Source organism: Astyanax mexicanus, chromosome 17 (genome assembly GCF_023375975.1).
Source record: "Astyanax mexicanus isolate ESR-SI-001 chromosome 17, AstMex3_surface, whole genome shotgun sequence".
NCBI lineage: Eukaryota > Metazoa > Chordata > Actinopteri > Characiformes > Acestrorhamphidae > Astyanax > Astyanax mexicanus.
In genome coordinates this window covers 23,995,823-24,016,462 of record NC_064424.1, presented here as the reverse complement: position 1 = coordinate 24,016,462, position 20,640 = coordinate 23,995,823, and the positions used below count along the sequence as shown (strand labels likewise).

At 39.9% G+C, this 20,640-nt stretch overlaps 1 protein-coding gene across 2 annotated transcripts in view; it reads left to right on the top strand.

The window, feature by feature from the left end:
- The first annotated feature begins 3,350 nt into the window (after positions 1-3,350).
- Positions 3,351-20,640, top strand: part of ap3b1a (adaptor related protein complex 3 subunit beta 1a) — a 93,565-nt gene continuing 76,275 nt past the window's right edge. Inside the window, exons 1-4 of one of the 2 annotated variants that reach the window (XM_022676194.2) lie at positions 3,351-3,658; positions 12,329-12,404; positions 15,233-15,307; positions 19,895-19,990. In XM_022676194.2, the coding sequence (XP_022531915.2) occupies positions 3,528-3,658; positions 12,329-12,404; positions 15,233-15,307; positions 19,895-19,990 (378 nt within the window). In that variant the 5' untranslated portion in view covers positions 3,351-3,527. Of the gene's footprint in view, positions 3,659-8,655; positions 9,764-12,328; positions 12,405-15,232; positions 15,308-19,894; positions 19,991-20,640 lie in introns of those variants that run through there. The other variant, XM_049466390.1, reaches the window with a different exon arrangement.

Sequence of the window (20,640 nt, the reverse complement as noted above, 5' to 3'; positions counted from 1 at the left end):
ACAGTTTCTTTGCTCTTTCTGCAGTTCAATTAAAATAAAAAGCACAAAGCAAAATAAAAACATACTTAACATACACAACCAGATAGTAGCATCACTATGTTTTTGAGAATGAATAAAAAAAGAATAACACTCTTAGTGAAGACAGTAGCAAACTGAAGAAGTTAGATTTCTGTCCAGCCATCTAAAATTATTAAAACAGCAAAGTATAGGGTAAGTAAAACAAACAAACAAAAAAAAACCCAAAAGACAGGTCATGTATAATTGCGTTATTCTATGCACATTACAATTCAATATACATTTAGAAAAACACATGTGTGCAACCTTCACACAGTGCTAAACCTAAACGCACCAAAATACTCATCAATAAACCACGCAAGCATCTTGATTGGTCAGAGCTGTCTGGCTCGGGAGCAAGAAAGAAAATATAGCGAAAAAATGTTGTGTTCCAGCATGTATATTTGTGCAGTGTAATGCTGCTTTAATATAGAAAGCTGAACATTTGCGAGCAGTCAACGCAGCATAGACCATGCGTGTAAACAGCATGAAGTAGCAGCAGCGATTGTTCATAGCTGTGGTAATTTGTTTTATCTGTCTATTATATCAGATTAAACTGCACCCTATCAGCAACACCTATTTTGCTCAAATAAAATAACTATATTTGATAGCTGGGTTTGATCGAGACTCGCTCCTGTTTTCATGAGTTGCACTATAGGGTAAGTGAACCAGAGTCAAATATTGCTGGTTTGAAAGCACCCTTTATTTGTAAAGTGGAGCAGCCATGGGTCTAATACGTTATTCCGGCACCCCCACAGGAAAATGTAGCACAGATGAGGACCAGGCCACCATCTTCCATCTATTCAAGGTCCAGTTTTAATGCTTGCATGTCCCCTGCTGGCCACAGTAAATGGGGTCAGTATGGGCACTTTGCTGGTCTACAGGTACGTAGTCCCAAGACCTTTATATGCTAACTCATACACAGCCAAAATGTGTTTCAATGAAGGTGCATGTGTGTGAGTGTGTTTGTGGCAAATACCCTGTGGTTTGCTGTGGAGACACTAGGCCTCAGGCCAAAGCATCCAAAGCTCTGACCCAGGGTCAGCCTGACCGCTGTGTTTTCTGACCCTACTGAAATGTAAACAGTTACTAAAACTGACCCGATACCCCTGATTCCACATACACACAGAACTTTATAACCCCCCCGGCACTGCAGACAGACATCTGCACACACACACACACACACACACACACACACACACACACACACACACACACACACACACACACACACACACACACACACACACGTACAAACACTGGAGCAGTTTAAAGGCCAGAGCAGTGTGTTAAAAGTTTAAAGAGTGACTCTTCACCTCTCTAAAGCTTTAAAGCAGAAAAGTCATCCTGAGGTCAGTCAAACATGTCAACACCAAGAGACCAGGGGTAGGTTAGGGAACCCTATCTCTCTCTCTCTCTCTCTCTCTCTCTCTCTCTCTCTCTCTCTCTTTTATCACCGTCATCTCCGTAACAGCTCTTTGTGGCCCTCTGGTGGTTAAAACTGTAAATTACTTATTTCTTTTTCATTTTTCAGCAATATTTAAAGAAGAGTAACAACAAACAGTAACACTACCAGCCATGTTTTAGAACACCCCCAGTGTTTAGCTGTTCAGTAGCAGTGCCGTGTGGCCCAAACAATCTGCTTTTTTCATTTTTCATCTTTGCAATGACTTTACAACTGCACTTTACCTGTCCGACCTCTCAGACGTTTTAAAGTTTTAAAGCTTAGCTAAATGTGTTGCCATATGGGTCAGCCAGACCTTTTTCCGTTTATACATTTCATAGTTGCAGAGCTATTTGTGTTTTTGTGTAAAAGTGTGAATGTGCTTAGTGTACTGTTTTACATTTTAAGGACAACTGACATTTTTTTAATTAAATTCCAAAGCTAAGTTTATTTTAATTGCTACTTACCAGTTGTAAGCTTTTAACCAATGAATTATTTGCCAAAAAGCATCTCCTCTTTTTTAAACATTATATGTTTGTTTTTTTTTTTACTGCAAAATTGTGCACACTGGATTTTTTACCATTTACAATACTAACAATGCTAATCTGGACAGTGCTAACAGTAATAGCTGATATCTGAGGTCAATGAAAAGCAGCATTATAAACACTCAGATATCAAATGCACGTAACATAAAAACATATACTATTAAGATCTTAATGTAGATCTGGAGAAAAATCAGATAACTGTACTGTGTGTTTCTGATGAAGTGGACACCGGGTGGAAGGCATTTCTCAAGACCCTGGATCAGCTGTGATTTACAATACGGCCTAAGGTGGTGCTGTTACATATAAAGCTATAGCTCCATCTGCTGGACCAGTCATATATTTTTTTATGTGTTCAATCCCAAATGTTTCCTAGCTCACTACATAGTGCACTGCATGTGTGTAAAACAGTCAGTCAGAGCACAATATATCAACTATATTTAAACATTCAAATATTTAAGAAATGTGTGTGACGTTATTGTGCACTTTGTAAGAGGTGGGGAGTAATTTGGGACACAGCCTTATTTTTTTAACACAGTCAGAAATAAAATGTGTGTTGATATTATATATTTATGAGTGCTTAAATAATAACAACAAGTCAGATAACAGGGCTGTGTATTAGGTAGCTACTCACATATTAAGCGGTAAAGTGAGAGAGGAATGTGAAGCATTGTGATTCAACACAACACAACAAAACGATTTTCTGTCAAAATAAAAGTCCCCCTAATATAAAATACAATTCTGTTTTAGTCTGTAAATGAAATACTATGAACTAGTCTGATTATATATAGAGTAAAAAAAACTAATACATTTTTTGAGACTTATAAACACATAAAATAATGTAGATAAAAAAAGAAAAAGTAAGAAATTGTTGAGTTTCACAGTTTTGAGCTGACACTTTATGATAACATTCTGACTCTTTAATAACTCTTTAATAAAAGTAACATTATAAAGAAACATATATTTATTTCAGCCACTGACAGCATGTTTTTTACTAGGTGAATAGTAAAAATCAGGAGATTTCTGAGGTTTAACTGTAATACCTGTACTAAAACTAGTGTTGCTGGGTAATACAGTTTTGCGCTGGCACTTTTTCAATATATTTTGATTCAGGAGACATAACTTTTTAATAAAAGTAATATTATAAAGAAAAATATATTTCTTTCAGCCACTGACAGCATGTTTTATAAAACACGAATAGTAAAAAAACAGCGGATTTTAGAGGTTTGTCGGTACTAAAACTAGTCAGGTGACTCGGGCTGGGGCGTCACACTGCTGTCATGTGACTTAAACTTCTCCAACTCATACTTCCGGTTGCGTGTGGAAGAAGGAGGAAAAAAAACTTCCACAGGAAAAGTTCTTCTTTCGGTTTGATTATTTTATAAAATCGACTTTAATTATAGTTTAATTGAGAGCGGCTTCATCAGACCCTGTGCTCCTTCTCAGTGCACAGCTCGCTTTATCACAGCTGGAGAATATCAGCGGACATGTCGGCCAACAGCCTGTCTTACAATGATCAGGGAGGCGCGGAGGCAGCTGTGGAAGCGGGGCAGGAGAACACCCCGACCACCTCCACCGGGGGAGCCGCCTTCAGCCTGTTCAGCGCGGACTTTAAGAAGTGGGTGCATGTAGAGTTCTGTGTAGTTAAATGAGCTGATGATAACGTGAATGGAGGATGTGTGCGTGTGTGTTTTTTCTGCTGCCTGTTGCTGCTGACATGCGCAGTGTCTGTCTGTGTATGTGTGGTTAGCTTATCTATTAGTAAACTAGGTTAACTTAGTTTTAGTTGTATATTTTCTTTGCTTCTGTCTTGTTATAGCTTTTTTATTTTGTCACTATTTGATCAAATTAAATAAAGTGTTAATTTTACAGTTTCCAGCGCTTTCAGTGATTTAGTTCGCTACACATCGGCTTTATTCGATGTATAAATCATGTGCGCGAACTGTAGTGAGAGTGGATGAGAGAGGATGATTTGTAGATCAGCGATTCTGCGCTGCGTTAAAGCTGATGCTGCTGAGGTACGTGGTGTTGTTGTTCCTATTACAGGTGGGCGGGTCTGTTCTCCCAGAAACAATTCTGAACTTTTTTTTCTTTACATTAAAATATAAAAGTTGGTCAGTTTTTTTTAGCAGAACAAAACTCTCAACAGGCTTAATAAAACATTAATTTAAACCTTTCAATGTATTGCTTGCATACAGTTGGTTTAAACCTAAAATACAAGCTTAATATTGTATTTATTTCTAAAGTTAGCCATATGTTTTAATTAAAACAATTGAAAGCTAAGCTTAGTTTAATTAAACACCCAAATTAACAGTTTTTTCGAAAGAGATATGTGTGTAGAGTAATATCCTGGACTCAAGAACATCCCAAGATGCATGAAAACTGTAATTAAAAACCAAGGTTGTTCCACCAAATATTGATTTCTGAACTCTTAAAACTTTATGAATATGAACTTATTTTCTTTGCATTATTTGAAGTCTGAAACCTCTGCATCTTTTTTGTTATTTTAGCCATTTCTCATTTTCTGCAAATAAATGCTCTAAATGACCATATTTTTATTTGGAATTTGGGAGAAATGTTGCCGTAGTTTATAGAAGAAAACAGCAGTGTTCCTTTTACTCACACAAATACCTTTTAAATAGCAAAATCAGAGAAACTGATTCAGAAATTTAGACAATTAGTTCTGATGCTCCAGCTCATCCCAAAAGTACTGTTTGGAGCTTCATCTTCATCGTCACTCCAGAGAACCCAACAGCCATGGTTGGCCTTAGGCTAATGTGTGGCTGAATGCTTGAGTGTTTTATTATACTGGAGAGTTATAAGGGGTTTAATCAGATTGGTATTGTTGGGCTGCAGTTACATTTTTGCTTGTGTATTCACGCTGCTTGTCAAAAGCACTATTCACACTGGATTTGTCTATCAGGGCTGTTATTGGTATTGACCCTGTGCTATCATTAGCTTTTCTGACTTTATCTTCTTCTTGCTAATGTTCTCCCAGTGTAGAGGAAATGGTGTAAAAATGTATTGTTATCATGTGTACATTTGTTTAATACTGGTATTGGAAAAATGCATTTAATATGGCCTCTGATAAATTTGACATTGCTATCTGAAAACAGGTGGGGGAAAAACACAGGCCCACCATAGTTGTAAGTTTAGCAATGTGCTCTGTACAAATCAGGCAAAGGCAAAGCCACTAAATGGAATTAGCAGTCTGCAATGTGAGCCTCAAAACACTCCTAAGGTAATTTACTTGACTGTGTGCACGTGTTTTAAGCTTTATCTTCTACACTTTTGTGTTTTGATCCTAGAACATGGTCTGTACTGTGGTATTAACTGTTAGCATGTTACTTGTTATGTAGCTAACTAACTAAGACTTCACTCTCTCAGACAGTTAAGTTCTTATAATCAGTTCTTAGGTTAGTTAGTCAAAAACAGCTGTACTGGACTCTGACTCTGATACTCTGTGTATCTGTACTGGAGGCTAGTTTAGCTAGATAGCTTCAGAACCAAACCAAAACAACCAAAAACAAACAAACTAACACTCATTTCTGTGTTCTGTCTGCTCAGTCGCTCTATCTTTCTTGTCTAAACGTTTATATAAGTGGAGTTTCAGTCAGACTTGAGTGAGTTCTGTGGTAAACAGAATGTTAGCGACCATGCTAGCTAAATAAATCCTCTAATTATGTGTGCTAAACATGTTTTAATCTTCAGACTGAGGGTTGAACATTTACTGTATGACTGACTTAAGTGTTTATTTAGTCTGTAAACAAACTGAACTTTTGTATTTGATCATTTTTAGGTTTAAAAATAACTCAGTCCCACCAATTTGTTACTGTTTCAGTCAGGGTGCATCAGATATTCGGCAACCCAAATTATTCAGAATTCCAAACAATTTGGTCGAAAAATGGCAAAAAAACGGGTGAAAAAGTTTTGATTATTTAGATTTATTCCAAACAGTGATTTTTTTTTAAGATAAAATCAAATCACAACCAACTGGGATGTTAAATATGTTTGACGTTCAATAAATATTTTTAATTGGTTATTTTGTGCTTATTTTGTAATTTCTTTGAAAAGGCATGTATACAAAAGCTATTTCATTTCTGCAGTGGTAAAAAAGTGGCAAATAGTAATTGGGTTTTTGACCCAAAACAGATTTTTTTATTGCATCCCTAGTTTTGTTTTTATTTTATTATTATAGCATGTTTTATTAAGGCAGCTTTGTGTAAGGTTTTGGTATTGACATATAACACCATGTAAATATTTCATAATGCATAGTAAACATGTTTATAAATTGTTATGCATTTTTATACATACTTATAGCCATGATTGTTAATAACATGTTTATGGAGCCTAATGGACATGACATTTATAGGCAGTGTTACTATAAAATGGTTAAAAAGAGCTTCACCTCATGTGCAGCTTTATTTATTTATTTATTTATTTATTTATTTAATTATTTTCAAAATGGAGAAATTTTACCTGTGCACACACACTTCCATAATATACTGTTTCAAGCTTTAACTGACCAGCAGGGGGAACTGCCTAGCCGCTATAGTGGATAAAGGCCAGACTGAGGTCACATCATCAGTGCTCAGTATTGCTGATGCAGGCTTATTTTCACTCACTCGCACCCTGCTGGCACTGAGCTACAGTTTACCTTTCCTTTCTAACACTGGAATGTGATCTGGAACACAGTCAGGCAGTCTCTGACTGAGTCAGTAATATGAGAATAGTAATCGCTTACAGTTCTGCATGAATGGTTTGTAGGCCAGACTTTGTCGGTATTGCAGGAAGGATACACTGGTTAGTTTTAATCTGTTAAAATTTAGTTATATCTGCAATATAGTGGCAGTGTATTAACCCTATGAACTTTATTTTATTATTATTTTTTTTTATTTTCTCTATTTTTTTCCCCCAGTATAGCTAGGCAGATTGTCTAATCCGTTTAGCTGCTAAAGAGCTGCATATCCCCCATCGCTAGTGATTCCACAACACAAGGAGGGTGAGGACTATAACATGCCTTCTCTGACACGTGAAGTCAGCCATCGCCTCTTTTTTTAAACTGCTGCTGATGCAGCATTTCTGAGTAGCATCACAGTGCACTCGGAGGAAAGCGCAGCGACTCTGTTCCGATACATCAGCTCACAGATGCCTTGTGCTGATTGACATCACCCTAGGAGTGATGAGGGCAATGAGCACCATCTACCCACCCAGAGAGAGCAATGCCCATTATGCTCTTTTAGGGCTCCTGCAGCTAATGGCAAGCTGCGTGACCGGGATTTGAACCAGCAATCTCCCGATGTCCCGAGCTTTTAAGACTTGTGATTAGATGTAGAACGTATTAAGCATTGTGTTTTAAAGCTTTCGTATCATAGAAGACATATTACACGGGGCAAAGCATTCAGGAACAACATTTAAGAATTTCAGTAGCTTTGTACAGATTACTTAAGAAAAAAAACAACATAGATTATAGATTCCTTTGAAGTTGGCCAGTATAAATGTGGTATAGTTGCTAGTGTGTAGTAGACATATAGTAAATGGTGACTGTGTGAGTGTTGGTATGTTATGTTCTGTGGTATTAGTGGTATGTGTTAGCAGGAATTTGGAGAGGGGGTCGAAGGGGGGGGCTGGTGCTAAAGTGTGAGTGAGATGTACTGAGTGTGTGTGTTTATGTGTGTGTATGGTTATGTGATTAGGGTTTGTGTGTGTGTGTGTGTGTGTAGTATTAATGTTATTTGGCTCTAAGCGAATCAGCAGGCTTTCGTTCACATGACTGAGGACTGAAGCCAGTATTTAGAAGTGCCATTTGAGTACAGCCAACATACACACATTACACATATTACACACACATTTTTTACTGTAGTCAAAAAGAGATATTATATCAAATTATAAGCAACTTTAAAGAAAAAGTGAGTAGTGGCCACAAAATTATTTCGGCAGCTGCTTTATGTTTTTATTAAGTTTCAAAAAAGTCTATACTTCTGATAACAAGACAGCAGTCAGCCTTGGCTGGGTTAGAGCGATTTAGCTGCGATCATGTCTGTTTCTCTGAGCTGGATTACTCCCTGAATTGATGACCTACTGGAGTCCCAGTGTGAGCTCAGCCTTTACACCTGTGGTTATAAGAAGCACTTCTGGCTACTGAAAAGAATTGTAGAGACAACACTGTAGTATGAACTAAAATAACTTTTTTCTTTTTCTTTCCTTATCATTGTTTTGTATAAATTATTCTAGCCTTTTCCTTATTCACAATATTTTCCATACATCCCTAAGCGGAATGCATTCATTAGAACCACTAGAATGGCTACAAACATTAAGAAGTATGGAAATCTATTTTGTTTCTAGAGCAAATATCTGCCATCTCTGATTGAAATGAGACATCCCAGATTTTGTTGACCATTTTTGAGAAATGGTCAACAACTGGAAAGTACTGGCTTCAAGTATTGAATTTAGCGAGTGGTACAGTGGGTTGTTGGCCATTGTGTTGAAGAGGAAAGTGTTGGAGAGGAAAGTGTTGCTTGCTGGGTTTGGCCCTTATCAAGCACCTACAGGGCTTCTGGGACGGGCTTGCCACAGGAAGAGCTGGAGGTTTGCGCTGTGAAGGTGATGAAAGACTGGCAGTGTTTATTCACTGTAGATTAGAGCTTCCACGCTTCCCTTGGATCTATTAAGAAGAAAGCCCTGCCTTGGGGGAAGGATCTTGGTTCCAGTGGAACAGGACTGTCGCCTGTGTGTGTTTGTTTGTTCTGTGGATACTGTCGCTCTTGAGGACAACGATTAAAGAAAGAGTTTACAGAGTTAATGCTTAACAGGAAACCAGCCAAAGTGAAGTTTATGTGCAAGGAGTGCCGGGCTTATTGCGAGCTTTGTCGAGCGATCCGTAGGGAGTAACGGCTTGGTGGTCACTTTGTTTCGGAAGCAAGGGACCATTCCTGTCACCCCTGCAGAAGGAACCTGAAGGTCAGCTTCACTGTGGAGAGGATTGGAGCTTGAACAGGAGGTTTAAAAGTTTGAAAAGGACCTCTGTTGCACTCGTGGTGTGTAATTGATAAGGAGTGATGGGACAGCACTGGGCTGGAACTGTTTCACGTGGTTCCTAAGCTTATGAGAGATTAAATAAGTGAGTGCGAGTGAGTGACTAAGTGAGTGAGTGAGTGGGCATCTCTGCTGTCTTGGTACTTATCAGGATTTAGGAGGCCAGCAGTGGACACGGTACAACTTGGAGAAGAACTTCATTGGTGAAGCTTCAGCTGGGATTTTATCCAAAGTTCCATGCCATAGCTTGGATTTTAGCTCTGGGATTTACTGTGAAAATTAGGTTTCTTGGGAATCCCTGGCCTCCACTGCTGTCGATCATTCGTGACCTTGGGTGGACTACATTTCTGTTCCCTGTTCTTGTTGGAACTGGTGGATTGTCAGGTTGTCACCTTCACTGGTGACCGCAGGAAAGGTCTTGGGTGGTAGTCCTGATCCTGAATGGTTCAGTTGAAGCTCAAGTTGGACCAGTAGTTTCCAAGGGATTCTCTGAAAGCAAGCTTTCTTTTTGAGTCGTGATGAACGGGGGTTTGTTCAGCCTGCGCTCTGAGGCCGCAGGAGTCGTCCGGACAGTGCTGGTTTCCGCGGAGAATCTCCAGCTCACCTTGAGGTCAGACATCAGCCAGGAGGAACAAGCCTTCAGCAACCACCAGCACTATGGAGACTCTGAGGAGACCAAAAGCAAAGGGTACTATTGACTACACACTTGTCAAGTTCTGGATGCTAGGTTCTACAGTCCATTTTTGGGTTGTAGTCCATTGTAATGATTAAGCAATCATTGGGGGAAATAAGTTGCAAATAAGTGTTTTGTGTTTGGGCTGTTACTTTTAACAATAAGGGTGTATTTAATATAAGATCTGCTACTGATATTGATCCAGCACTGGTATCCACCAATACTTACATGGAAGGTCTACAGTATATACCACTATTCAAAAGCTTGAAACCACATTTCAGGTTAAAATTTTCTCCTGTTTTATATAGTGGCAGGATATAGTGCAGGATTTTTGAAATTCATCTAATATAATGCTATGATTTTCTAAGGGTATTTTCACAACTGTAGTTTGTTTCTCTGATCTGAATCTGTTGAGTTTGTTTACTTGTGGAGAATTTTCTGTCTGTTTGGTTTGTTTTTACACAGGCACAAAAGTAAAGTAAAGTAAGCTGTCTCCTCTGAGCTGTTTTGATCATAGCTGTAGTAATTATCTAGGTAATAAATCAGGTTATACTGAACCTGAACAGCCTTTTTGCTTAGACATGAGAAATATTTAATAGTTGGGTCAGATTTTTCATTTTTCACCTCAAAATAACCCTTTGAAGTTTGTTAAGGTCCGACACACCTCTTCTTTGTGCAGTTTGTTTTGGTCTTGTTTCAGTGCGATTACTGTTTTCACACATGCTGAAACGAACCAGAGTCTGTTTTAACTAGAGATGGACCGATCAGTGTTTTTGGGGCCGATTCCGATCGCCGATTGCCTTTCACCACGATTGGCAGATTGCCGATATCGATATTGGGTGGAACCAAATGCCACATTAATGCCACACAGGTGCCAGGCAAACCTGGTACAGATTCCTCTAATTACATCCATGCCTAAGCAAACACTGGTAATTTACGCTGCTAGTAAATAAACACAAGAGTGTTACTGACCAAAAGAAACACTTATATATAAGGGTATGGGAGAGTGATGCGAAAGAAGCAATTTCTGCAAGCACGCCACAAACAAAGTTACAAACAAGTTATGCATGAAGTTCAAAGCACACCTCAGGCGACTCTGTTTGTGGCGTGCTTGCAGAAATGGCTTCTTTCGCATCACTCTCCCATACAGCTTCTCCTTGTGCAAAGTGTGCTGTTTTGTTGACCGATGCACAGTGACACCATCTGCAGCAAGTGAGATGCTGCAGCTCTTTGGAGGTGGTCTGTGGATTGTCCTTGACTGTTCTCACCATTCTTCTTCTCTGCCTTTCTGATGTTTTTCTTGGCCTGCCACTTCTGGGCTTAACAAGAACTGTCCCTGTGGTCTTCCATTTCCTTACTATGTTTCTCACAGTGGAAACTGACAGGTTAAATCTCTGAGAAATCTCTGTATCCGTCCCCTGAACAACTATGTTGAAAAATCTTTGTTTTTAGATCATTTGAGAGTTGTTTTGATGAGCCCATAATGCCACTCTTCAGAGGAGATTCAAATAGGAGAACAACTTGCAATTGGCCACCTTAAATACCTTTTCTCATGATTGGATACACCTGGCTATGAAGTTCAAAGCTCAATGAGGTTACTAAACCAATTTTGTGCTTCAGTAAGTCAGTAAAAAGTAGTTAGGAGTATTCAAATCAATAAAATTATAAGTGTGCACATACTTTTGCACCGGTCAAGTTTTGGTTTAATGCATATTGCACATTTTTTGTTAGTACAATAAACCTCATTTCAATCCTGAAATATTACTGTGTCCATCAGTTATTAGATATATCAAACTGAAATGGCTGTTGCAAACACCCAAATATTTAGAACTAAAAATGATTAAGATTAATAGGGGTGCCCAAACTTTTTCATATGACTGTAGTCATGCACGAAGGTCTCGCACCACCACCCCTCCCTCAGCGTCTCACACTCAGCCCCAGGTCACTGCACATCAGGCGAGGGGCTGCACAGGCCGTCTCGTGGCAGCTGATCAAGCCTGAAACAAAGGCCCTGTTCTTCTGAACCTTTCGCTTAGCAGACAGTCACACTTTAAACATATGAACACCAGCACAGGGCGAACGGCATGTACTCTGACCGAGCTTTCTCTCTATCTCTCTCCCTCTGTTGCCGATTGGAGTGTGTAGTGTGGAGTGTTTCGCCTCTATCATACATCTTCCTTCTGGAACTCTGGATCCTGTAGTTCTTTTTTTTTTTTTCGTTAACTGTAGTTCATTGTGTTTGGAGCGGCTCCTTTTGAGGCTGTTAGTCGTAATCGTTGGACATGGTCAGTGTGTGGGGCTACGGACCGTGTGGGGTATATCGGCTTAGCAGCCCCAAGCAGAGGTGTGTGTCGGTGTGTGTGTGTTTGTGTGTTGGAAGTACAGTACCTAAGCAACCCACTTGATTAAATCTGGCCCTGAAGCGAATCGAGCGTGTCAATGAATCAAAGTTGGGGTGAATCGGTGTGAAATGAATCTGTCTGCCAGGGGAAGTGTGTAGGTGTGTGTGTGCGCACTCAGGAGTGTGTGTCAGATGGGTTTGAGTGTGAAATGAATCAGGCTGAATTGAATCTTTTTCAGGAACGAGGATCTGAAGGAGATGTTGGAGAGCACCAAGGAGTCCCTCAAGCTGGAGGCCATGAAGAGGGTGGTGGGGGTAAGTGTGTGTTTGTGTTTGTTTGTTTTAGTTTGTGTGTGTGTTTGTGTGTGTGTTTGTGTGTGTGTTTGTGTGTGTGTGTGTGTTTGTGTGTGTGTGTGTGTGTTTGTGTGTGTGTGTGTTTGTGTGTGTGTGTGTGTTTGTGTGTGTGTGTTTGTGTGTGTGTGTGTTTGTGTGTGTGTGTGTTTGTGTGTGTGTGTGTGTGTGTGTGTTTGTGTGTGTGTGTTTGTGTGTGTGTGTGTTTGTGTGTGTGTGTGTTTGTGTGTGTGTGTGTTTGTGTGTGTGTTTGTGTGTGTTATGTTACTGTAACAATGCCATTGTTAATAGAAGTGGATTTAGCACAACAGTCTTGTTTTAATTTTTTTTTTCTTCCTTAAATTCACATTTTTCCTATACACTAAAGATATTTAAGAAAAATATAAGATGATTGATATGAATTTTAGCTTATATTTATGGATATTTACATATCCGTGCAAAGTTAAACAATGTACATCATTGAAGCTTCGATTTAAGATCACCTATTTTCTTTTAGATCAGCAAAAGAATTTTAAGAGAGACTGTTTTGAAGCAAATTAAAGGCTTTGGTGTTTTACATGGCCATAAACATTTCCCTGTTCAAGCCATGACACTACCTCCACCATGTTTGACAGATGAGCTTGTATGTTTTGGCTCATGTGCAGATGCTTGAATCTTTTTTTTTCACATTTTCTATTGCTTTAGCCTTTTTATTCTTTAGGGGAGTGCAGACTGCTACTGACTGAATTTATTCCAGGCACACCATATGGATTATGTTTACTCCTCTACATGTATGGATGGCTGTGCATGTATTTGTACATGCATACTGTATGTTCTAGGGGTGTAACATAGTTTACATTAGTTGTCATGGTTTGGTATTATCCTGTACCACAGATCAGTTAGGAAAATAAATAGGTGAATGAATTAATTTGTAAGTAAAGTGTAAATGTATTACTTCGTAATTTGCACACAATGTTAACTACCATATTTTTCACACTATAAGGCACACTTAAAATACTTGAATTTTCCCAAAAATCATCAGTGCGCCTTATGTATGAATTTTACCAGTCTGGTATTAAGGAGCAGTAAAGCCACTCTGCTGAAGTACAGAGTTATACAGGAGTTTCAGTTTAGTTCTCCAGCACCAAGGCTTGAGCCATATTAGCATTAGTCACTAACCACTAAGACATTAAGCGTTAGCGTTATCGACCTGTAGCCTGCTGCTATTCTCGGCTCGCACTGCTGAAACAGAATTAGCATTAGCCGTTAACCGCACTAAGCGTTAGCTCTTTTGCCATTTAGAGGCGATTATAGCGGACTGTAGCCTGCATTGTTACCATGTTAAAACAAGGTACATGGAACGAACCACTAGCTAATATCGCCCTGACTTACTGGAACGCTGTCGGGCGACATTTACTAGCGCTAACTGCGGCTAGAGCAAGCGGTTAGCCGCTAATGCTAATGCTTTTGCACCCAGCTTTAGTGGAAATCTAGACCTCTTAGCTTACTGTAAATAAACAGAAGTGCTTTATTCACCCAAATAAACAGTTTTGAGAAGAGAAATCTCTGTAGATTAACAACCAGTGCTCGTTTAACTTTAAGGGTTTTTTTGGGTTTTTTTTTAAGAATTAGAGTTTTGCTTGCTTTAGCTTAGCTTTTCTTAACTTAGTTTCCAAATGAGAGACCTGCTGAATTAGAAAGAAAACATGGTGACACCCCTGTTCCTTACTAGTGTCGTATAATGCGCCTTATAATCCAGTGCGCCTCTGTATAAAAATAGACCAGAAAATAGATGTTTATTGATAGTGCACCTTAAAGTGCAAAAAAATTGGTACCAAGGGTTTAACAGACCATGGATAATCCGTGATCCACAAAGATCAGTTGTTGTGGTTTGGTACTAATGTAAACCACGGATCTAAGTCTTGATGCAGTGGTCAAATCAAATCAAACAAGACCGGAGGACCTTTTTATGTCAAACATACAATGTGCCACATTATCAGAAGGTGTGTCCAAACTGGTACTGTAAGTTCTGTTGCCCTGACCACAGACAGCTGGACTTACGGCCGAGTGGGAGACACCCCCTTTTTCGTATAATCTGCTTAAATGATCTGCAACATACAACTCCTGTTGTTAAACATGGTGGTGGTAGTGTCATGGCCTGAGCTTGTATGGCTTGGGCTTGTATGACTGCATCTAGAACAGGGGTAAAGTTCATGGCCATGTGAGCCATGAAAGCCTTTCATTTGCTTCAAATTAGTTTTTCTTACAATAGTTTTGCTCTCCTAAAAAATGAGATGGTCTTTCATCAAAGCTTCTATTTTCTACATTGTTTAACACCTCTAGTTGTATGGTACTGTGCTTTGCTCAAAACAGAAATGCCATCAAAAGAGTTGGGCTATGAGGTTTGCGTTAATCAATGTATATTCAAACCAGGATGCTGTGTGAAGGAACTTTTAGTGAATGTGTGTAATGGAGTAATAGTGTGTGTATGTTTAACAATGGTAATTGTTGTGTGTATGTATACACACACACACACACACACACACATATATATACACACACATATACACACACACACAGTGGTTGATGAATGACAGCCTGCCTGACTAAGTGATTCATTGGCATGGCAAGCAACAAGCCATAACCCACAGTGAACTTAAACTATTAATTTATTAAGCTCTTGCAGTCAATTTGAGCTCGTTAGGCTGCTGGGCTTTGATCGGCTCGTGCTGCTGGAGAACGGGGTGATTTGTAAGCATTTCCAGACGTTCCCGTCCAATTTCAGCTCTGACTTTCTGCTTGTTTTTACTCAGCTGATTGCGAGAGGGAAAAACGCCTCAGAACTGTTCCCTGCTGTGGTGAAGAACGTTGCAAGCAAAAACATTGAGGTAAGTGAGGTGTACTTACATACATGAATGAAGTTAGCCAGTTTTAAATTAGGTTTAAAATTACTGCACACCTGGAAGAAGTTCCAGGAACACACAGAAATCTGAAATATATGACCAATGTATGCATATAAAGTACAAAGCATTTTCCATATGTTTAAGGAACATTTAAGGATTATATTTTCTATAAGAACACACATCATGACCAGGATTCATCTTCACATATTATTAAGAAATAAGCAGAGCTTCAGCCAGTATTTTCTTATTTGAACTGTGTGGGGCATCTGTGTGGCTTCCGAACCTGCACATCACCATTCACCCAGTCCCATTTCCACACTCGGGTTTGCCAGGTAAAGAACACAACAACACACAAACAGTGAGCTGCAACCATGGAAATGGGAATGCTGGCTATTTTTCTTCCTAACAGCTAATCCCTGAGCTATAGTAAGGTTTGCTAATAAAGCTAACAGAGCTATATAATATCTACATGATTGTTTTTAATCTGAAAACAGTAAAATCATTGCAAATGTATACATTTGTTGATTAGCTTACAGCGTGTGACACGTATTTGCTTGGCACTGTGTGATTTGTTACTTTTAATACTAATATTGTGTAGGACCTACTCTAGTCCATCAAAGTACAGCATCTTATTGTGCCATCCACAGCTTCATGGTTTTTGAAGATACAGGATCTCTGGTGTAAACATGCAGAGGTTCCTAATGGAGTCCTGTGATAATCCATTAAATGCATCTTGAATATTCTCCCACAAATCCTAAAGATTTTTTGGAACATCTGAATGTGTGTAGGACAGCAAATTGTCCATTGTGTCTCTTTATAGGGCTCTGGGAACTGGATGCTCTAATCAACATTTTGCAGGCCATACCAATGATGCAGGTGATATCAGCAACATGAATTATCTGCTAGACCTATACAAGAACCTTTGGAGACTGAGAACAAATGGATTGTCATGAGAACAGCCATGATTACGAACATTTAGCAAAACAGTTATGCTTTCTGTGAGCCATCCTGTTAGTGCCAGCACTGTTGGCAGACGGCTGTACAACACAAAATTACATGCACATAAATATTAACATTGCCGAAGACTACAATGGTGTCATGTCAGATTGTCATGGATGCTGCTTTAGCCATGCTGATGATTGGGCTCATCCAACCATGCTAATGCTGCTCCGGAGTCATCCATTCATTATTCATTCTAACTGTTCTTGGGCCACATAACTGTTTAGTGAGATGGCTTATAGGAATCTGTCTAATGGCTAGACTGGCTGGGCCGCCACTATAGCTACATTGGTTGAGCCAGGTCACCAGCATTGCTAAAGGGGCGTTAGCATTGTTGGATGGGCTCAGTCACTGGCATTGCTGGTGCTAAAAGCTTCTTCTAAAAGTCTTTCCACAACATTCTGGCATGACACTGTTGTAGTCTTTGACTACAATGTTAATACCTATTGTGCATGCATGTAATCCTGTGTTGTGCAGCCGTCTGCCAATGGTTCTGGCACTCACAGAGAGCATTGGTTCTCGGACAATACTTACGTTCTCCCTCTTCTTGGTTCACGGAAGGCCTCCCAGATCATTTACGTTGCTGGTGCGTGCCTTCTTGTATCCAATGCCACCACATGCTTGCTATGGTAGTATCTGCGTGATCGGTATGTGCCAGAATAGGTTCATTAAAGCATCCAACAAGCCCTCCAAACTTTGCTTGTAAGGATGCTACCAACACAAAAAGGTGGCCACAATCTTCACACATTGTCATATTTTCCCCCACATAGCTCATGCTCCGTGTGGAGCACTGCAGTAGGGGGTGGGTACGGAGGGTGATCTGAGGAAGGGGCAGTAGTAGTGAGTAGTGAGGGGTGTTGGGAGGGTTTTGCTGGATAATTGGAGACTGAGAGAGCTGAGCACGTTCTCTTGCCCACCTCCCCTCACTTTGTGCTGGGCAGCTGTGTACCAAGCCCCGGAGGTCTCTCTGGAACTTGGATCAGCACACACACTGGCATTGATCCATGTATACACACACACACACACACACATACACACACACTCTAGCCTCCTTTATTTCTATCCACTGACAGATGTTATAAGAGAACCCAAATCCATGAGACTCATAATACTGATCCACTATGTGTCCAGATGTTTGTAGACACCTTTGATGTTGCACCCATTGCTCATGTAGACACATATATAGCTTATCTGGTAGCTTTATAAAAGTATTGCCAATAGAATAGGACTTGCTGGAGTAGATAAACATGAATGTATTGGTACAAGAAGTATAAACCCCTTGGCGTTGAGCTGTTGAGCAGTGGAAAAACTGTTATCTGGAATGATGGTGCTCCATCCAATACTCTGGAGATGAGCTAGGGTGGTGATTCTCTGGCAACCTGACCTCACTGATGCTCTTGTGGCTGAATGCAATCAAATTCTACCAGCAATGCTTCAGAACGTAGTAGAAAGCTCTTCCTGGATGGTAGACACTGGCAAACTTTTTGTAATCACCTTGATTTTCAATGAACAATGAGTGAGCAGGTGCCTCAATACTTGTGCCCTTATTGTAGTGCTGCACTATATATCCTTTGTATATTGTCATCGTGATGTGCACATGCGCAATAGTCACATCGCAAGATGTGCAAAGTCACTTAAGGCATTTAAATCAAACGCAGCACGTTGCAAAGTTTTGATTCTTGACACAAGAAGTAGATACACAGCGTTGTCTCTGTGTCTGTGTGAGTGACAGGCTGCTGCTGCCTGAGAAGCGTGAGGGGGAGCGTAAGGGGGGTGCAGGAGTAAACACGAGGTAACCACATGGCCTCCATCCACATGGTTGGGCACGTGCTTGTAAACGCACATGTGGAAAGCTGTGCACCTTAGTCTGGCTTAGTTTTGCACAGATATTTCCAGTTACAGCTGAATTCATGCTTTTAATCCCAGAAAAACACTCTAATTTACCTTTTAAAAAGCCATTTAAATGCCTGATTAAAGGTGCAATTACTGTTGTTTTGCTGTTTTCCTCAGGTGTTGAGAGCTCAGCGCTGAATAAGCTCTTGATTGGGCTGGTGATGTCATGGAACTACGACAAAAGAACATTTGCAATATAAAATTTGTCCAATATAGTGCAGCCCTAGTGCTTTATCCAATACTTTAGAACTGAGATGGGGTGGTGATTTTCTGGTAACCTGACCTCACTGATGCTCTTGTGGCTGAATGCAATCAAATCCTCACAGCAGTGCATCAAAATGTAGTAGAAAGCTTTTCCTGAACAGAAGACACTGGGCAAACTTTTTGGAATCGCCTTCATTTTGGATGAACAATGAGTGAGCAGGTGTCCCAATATTTTTGCCCTTATAGGGAACTCTCTCTGTTCTTTCTCTCTCTCTCTCTCTCTCTCTCTCTCTCAGGTTAGAGCAGTCTGTGTGTTAGCATTAGCCGCGGTGTGTTTGTTTCTCTGGGCTGTTCTGCATCTGCTTGTGTTCATTAGCTGCCGGCTCATTAAGATGCGTTTGAGCGCTCCAATCCCGGCTCAGAAGACGGCAGTATGTAAATGTAATTAACAGTGGGGCAGATGGGTAATGTCTCTCTTTATGAAGTGACTGATGTGTTTCGTTTTGCCGTTAATCGGCGTGGTGATGATGATGGAACGCCTGGCCGTAACTTTCTGCCCGCCGGCGGCCCCCCGTCACCCCGAGAGCTGGACGCAATTATCAAGGGGCTTATCTTTGACCCCCGAAACCCAGCCTGTGGAGGAGTGTGAGCGGCTCGGCTCGTAGTGTGTCCTCCACTTTGTTTATAGGGCCCTGTTAGTTTTAAAACATCATAGCTGAACTTTGTTATATGAAAAGTAGAGCAGTAACGATTAGTTGATATAATCGGCTATGTCTATTATAAAAATGTGTCGTCTTCAAGTGTTTATTTTGCTTCAAATTTAATTGTTCATTTAAAGCACTACACAAATTACTGTGAACAGAAACACAGTGGGAGAAATTGCATAGAAAGCCAGTATATTTCATATTTTTATTTCATTAATCATCCCTAAACAGTAATATAATAAAAAAGTGTTCTAAATCACATTAAATTTGTAAAAAAAAAAAAAAAAAAGCTGGTAATTTGAGTACTAACTGACTGTTTTTCCAGTGCAGTGGGCTCCTTGGGGCCAAGTTACTGTTTCATTGGTTTATAAAGTTGTTTATTGGCTGTTTCATGGTCTATTCTGATGGCCAACAGCTCGTAAACAGTGTTATGTGCAACAAAACATTTAAAAATAAAGAAAAAAAAATATGTTCATTGAAATGGATGCAGGGTCTGAAGTGTTAAATGGCGTTTAAATGTTCTGGACATTTCTACGGCATTTAAATTACGTTATCTGTTTCTATCATTTTGAAGTGAGCCATTCTCACAGCAAGCAAATATGAAGAAAATGGTAGAAATAATCGTTGACTAATTGACTGAACAGAGAGATAATCGGCTGATTAGTCGACTAACAAAATATTCATTAGTTGCAGTATGAACACAGTGGAATGCTCCTTTCTGAGCTGATTTTCATCTACATATGTGTTTTCATTGTGTGTTTGTATATTGCAGCTGAAGAAACTGGTGTATGTGTACCTGGTCAGGTATGCGGAAGAACAGCAGGATCTTGCCCTGCTGTCAATTAGCACCTTTCAGCGTGCCCTGAAGGTAAGTGCCATCTTCTGCCCCGCCCTCTTCTTTCCCATCCATTAACCCTGTGCTCTCTGCCCTTTATCACTTATGCTTAGTTTTTTTGTTTGTTTCATTTACCATGTGCCTTTGTCCCCTATGCCATTGGTTCTTGTCTCATATGCCCATATACCCTTGTGTCCTTTTGCAGTGTTCCATGTGGCATTTCCCTTTGTGAACTGTGCCCTGAGCCCTGATATATACTGTTTATTTTTGTCCTATGAGCTTGTCCTGTGTCCTGTGTACCCTTGTTCCATAAGGCCTAGGCCTAGTCCCCTTCCACTTATGCCCCTTGTCCTGTGCCCTTGTTCTCTTGCCCCTTATATCCTGTGTGCCTGTGCCCCTTGTCTTATTTACCCTTTATTTACCCTTGTTCTGTGCATTTTGTGTGTTTGCCTCTTTTGCCTCCTGGCCTTGTCTTGTTGTGCACTTTCCTGTATGCACTCATGAAAAACCTGGAAAATAGCGATTTTTGGTTTTATTGTCCATGTCTGCACTGTTTTAAAAAGTGTATGGTCATGAAAAGTCATAAAAATCAGGGACATTTATTGGTTAAAAAGTGTATAAACCCTGTGCACTGTTCTGTATATACTCTGCCTTTGTCCTGTATGCCCTGTGCCCTTGAGCAT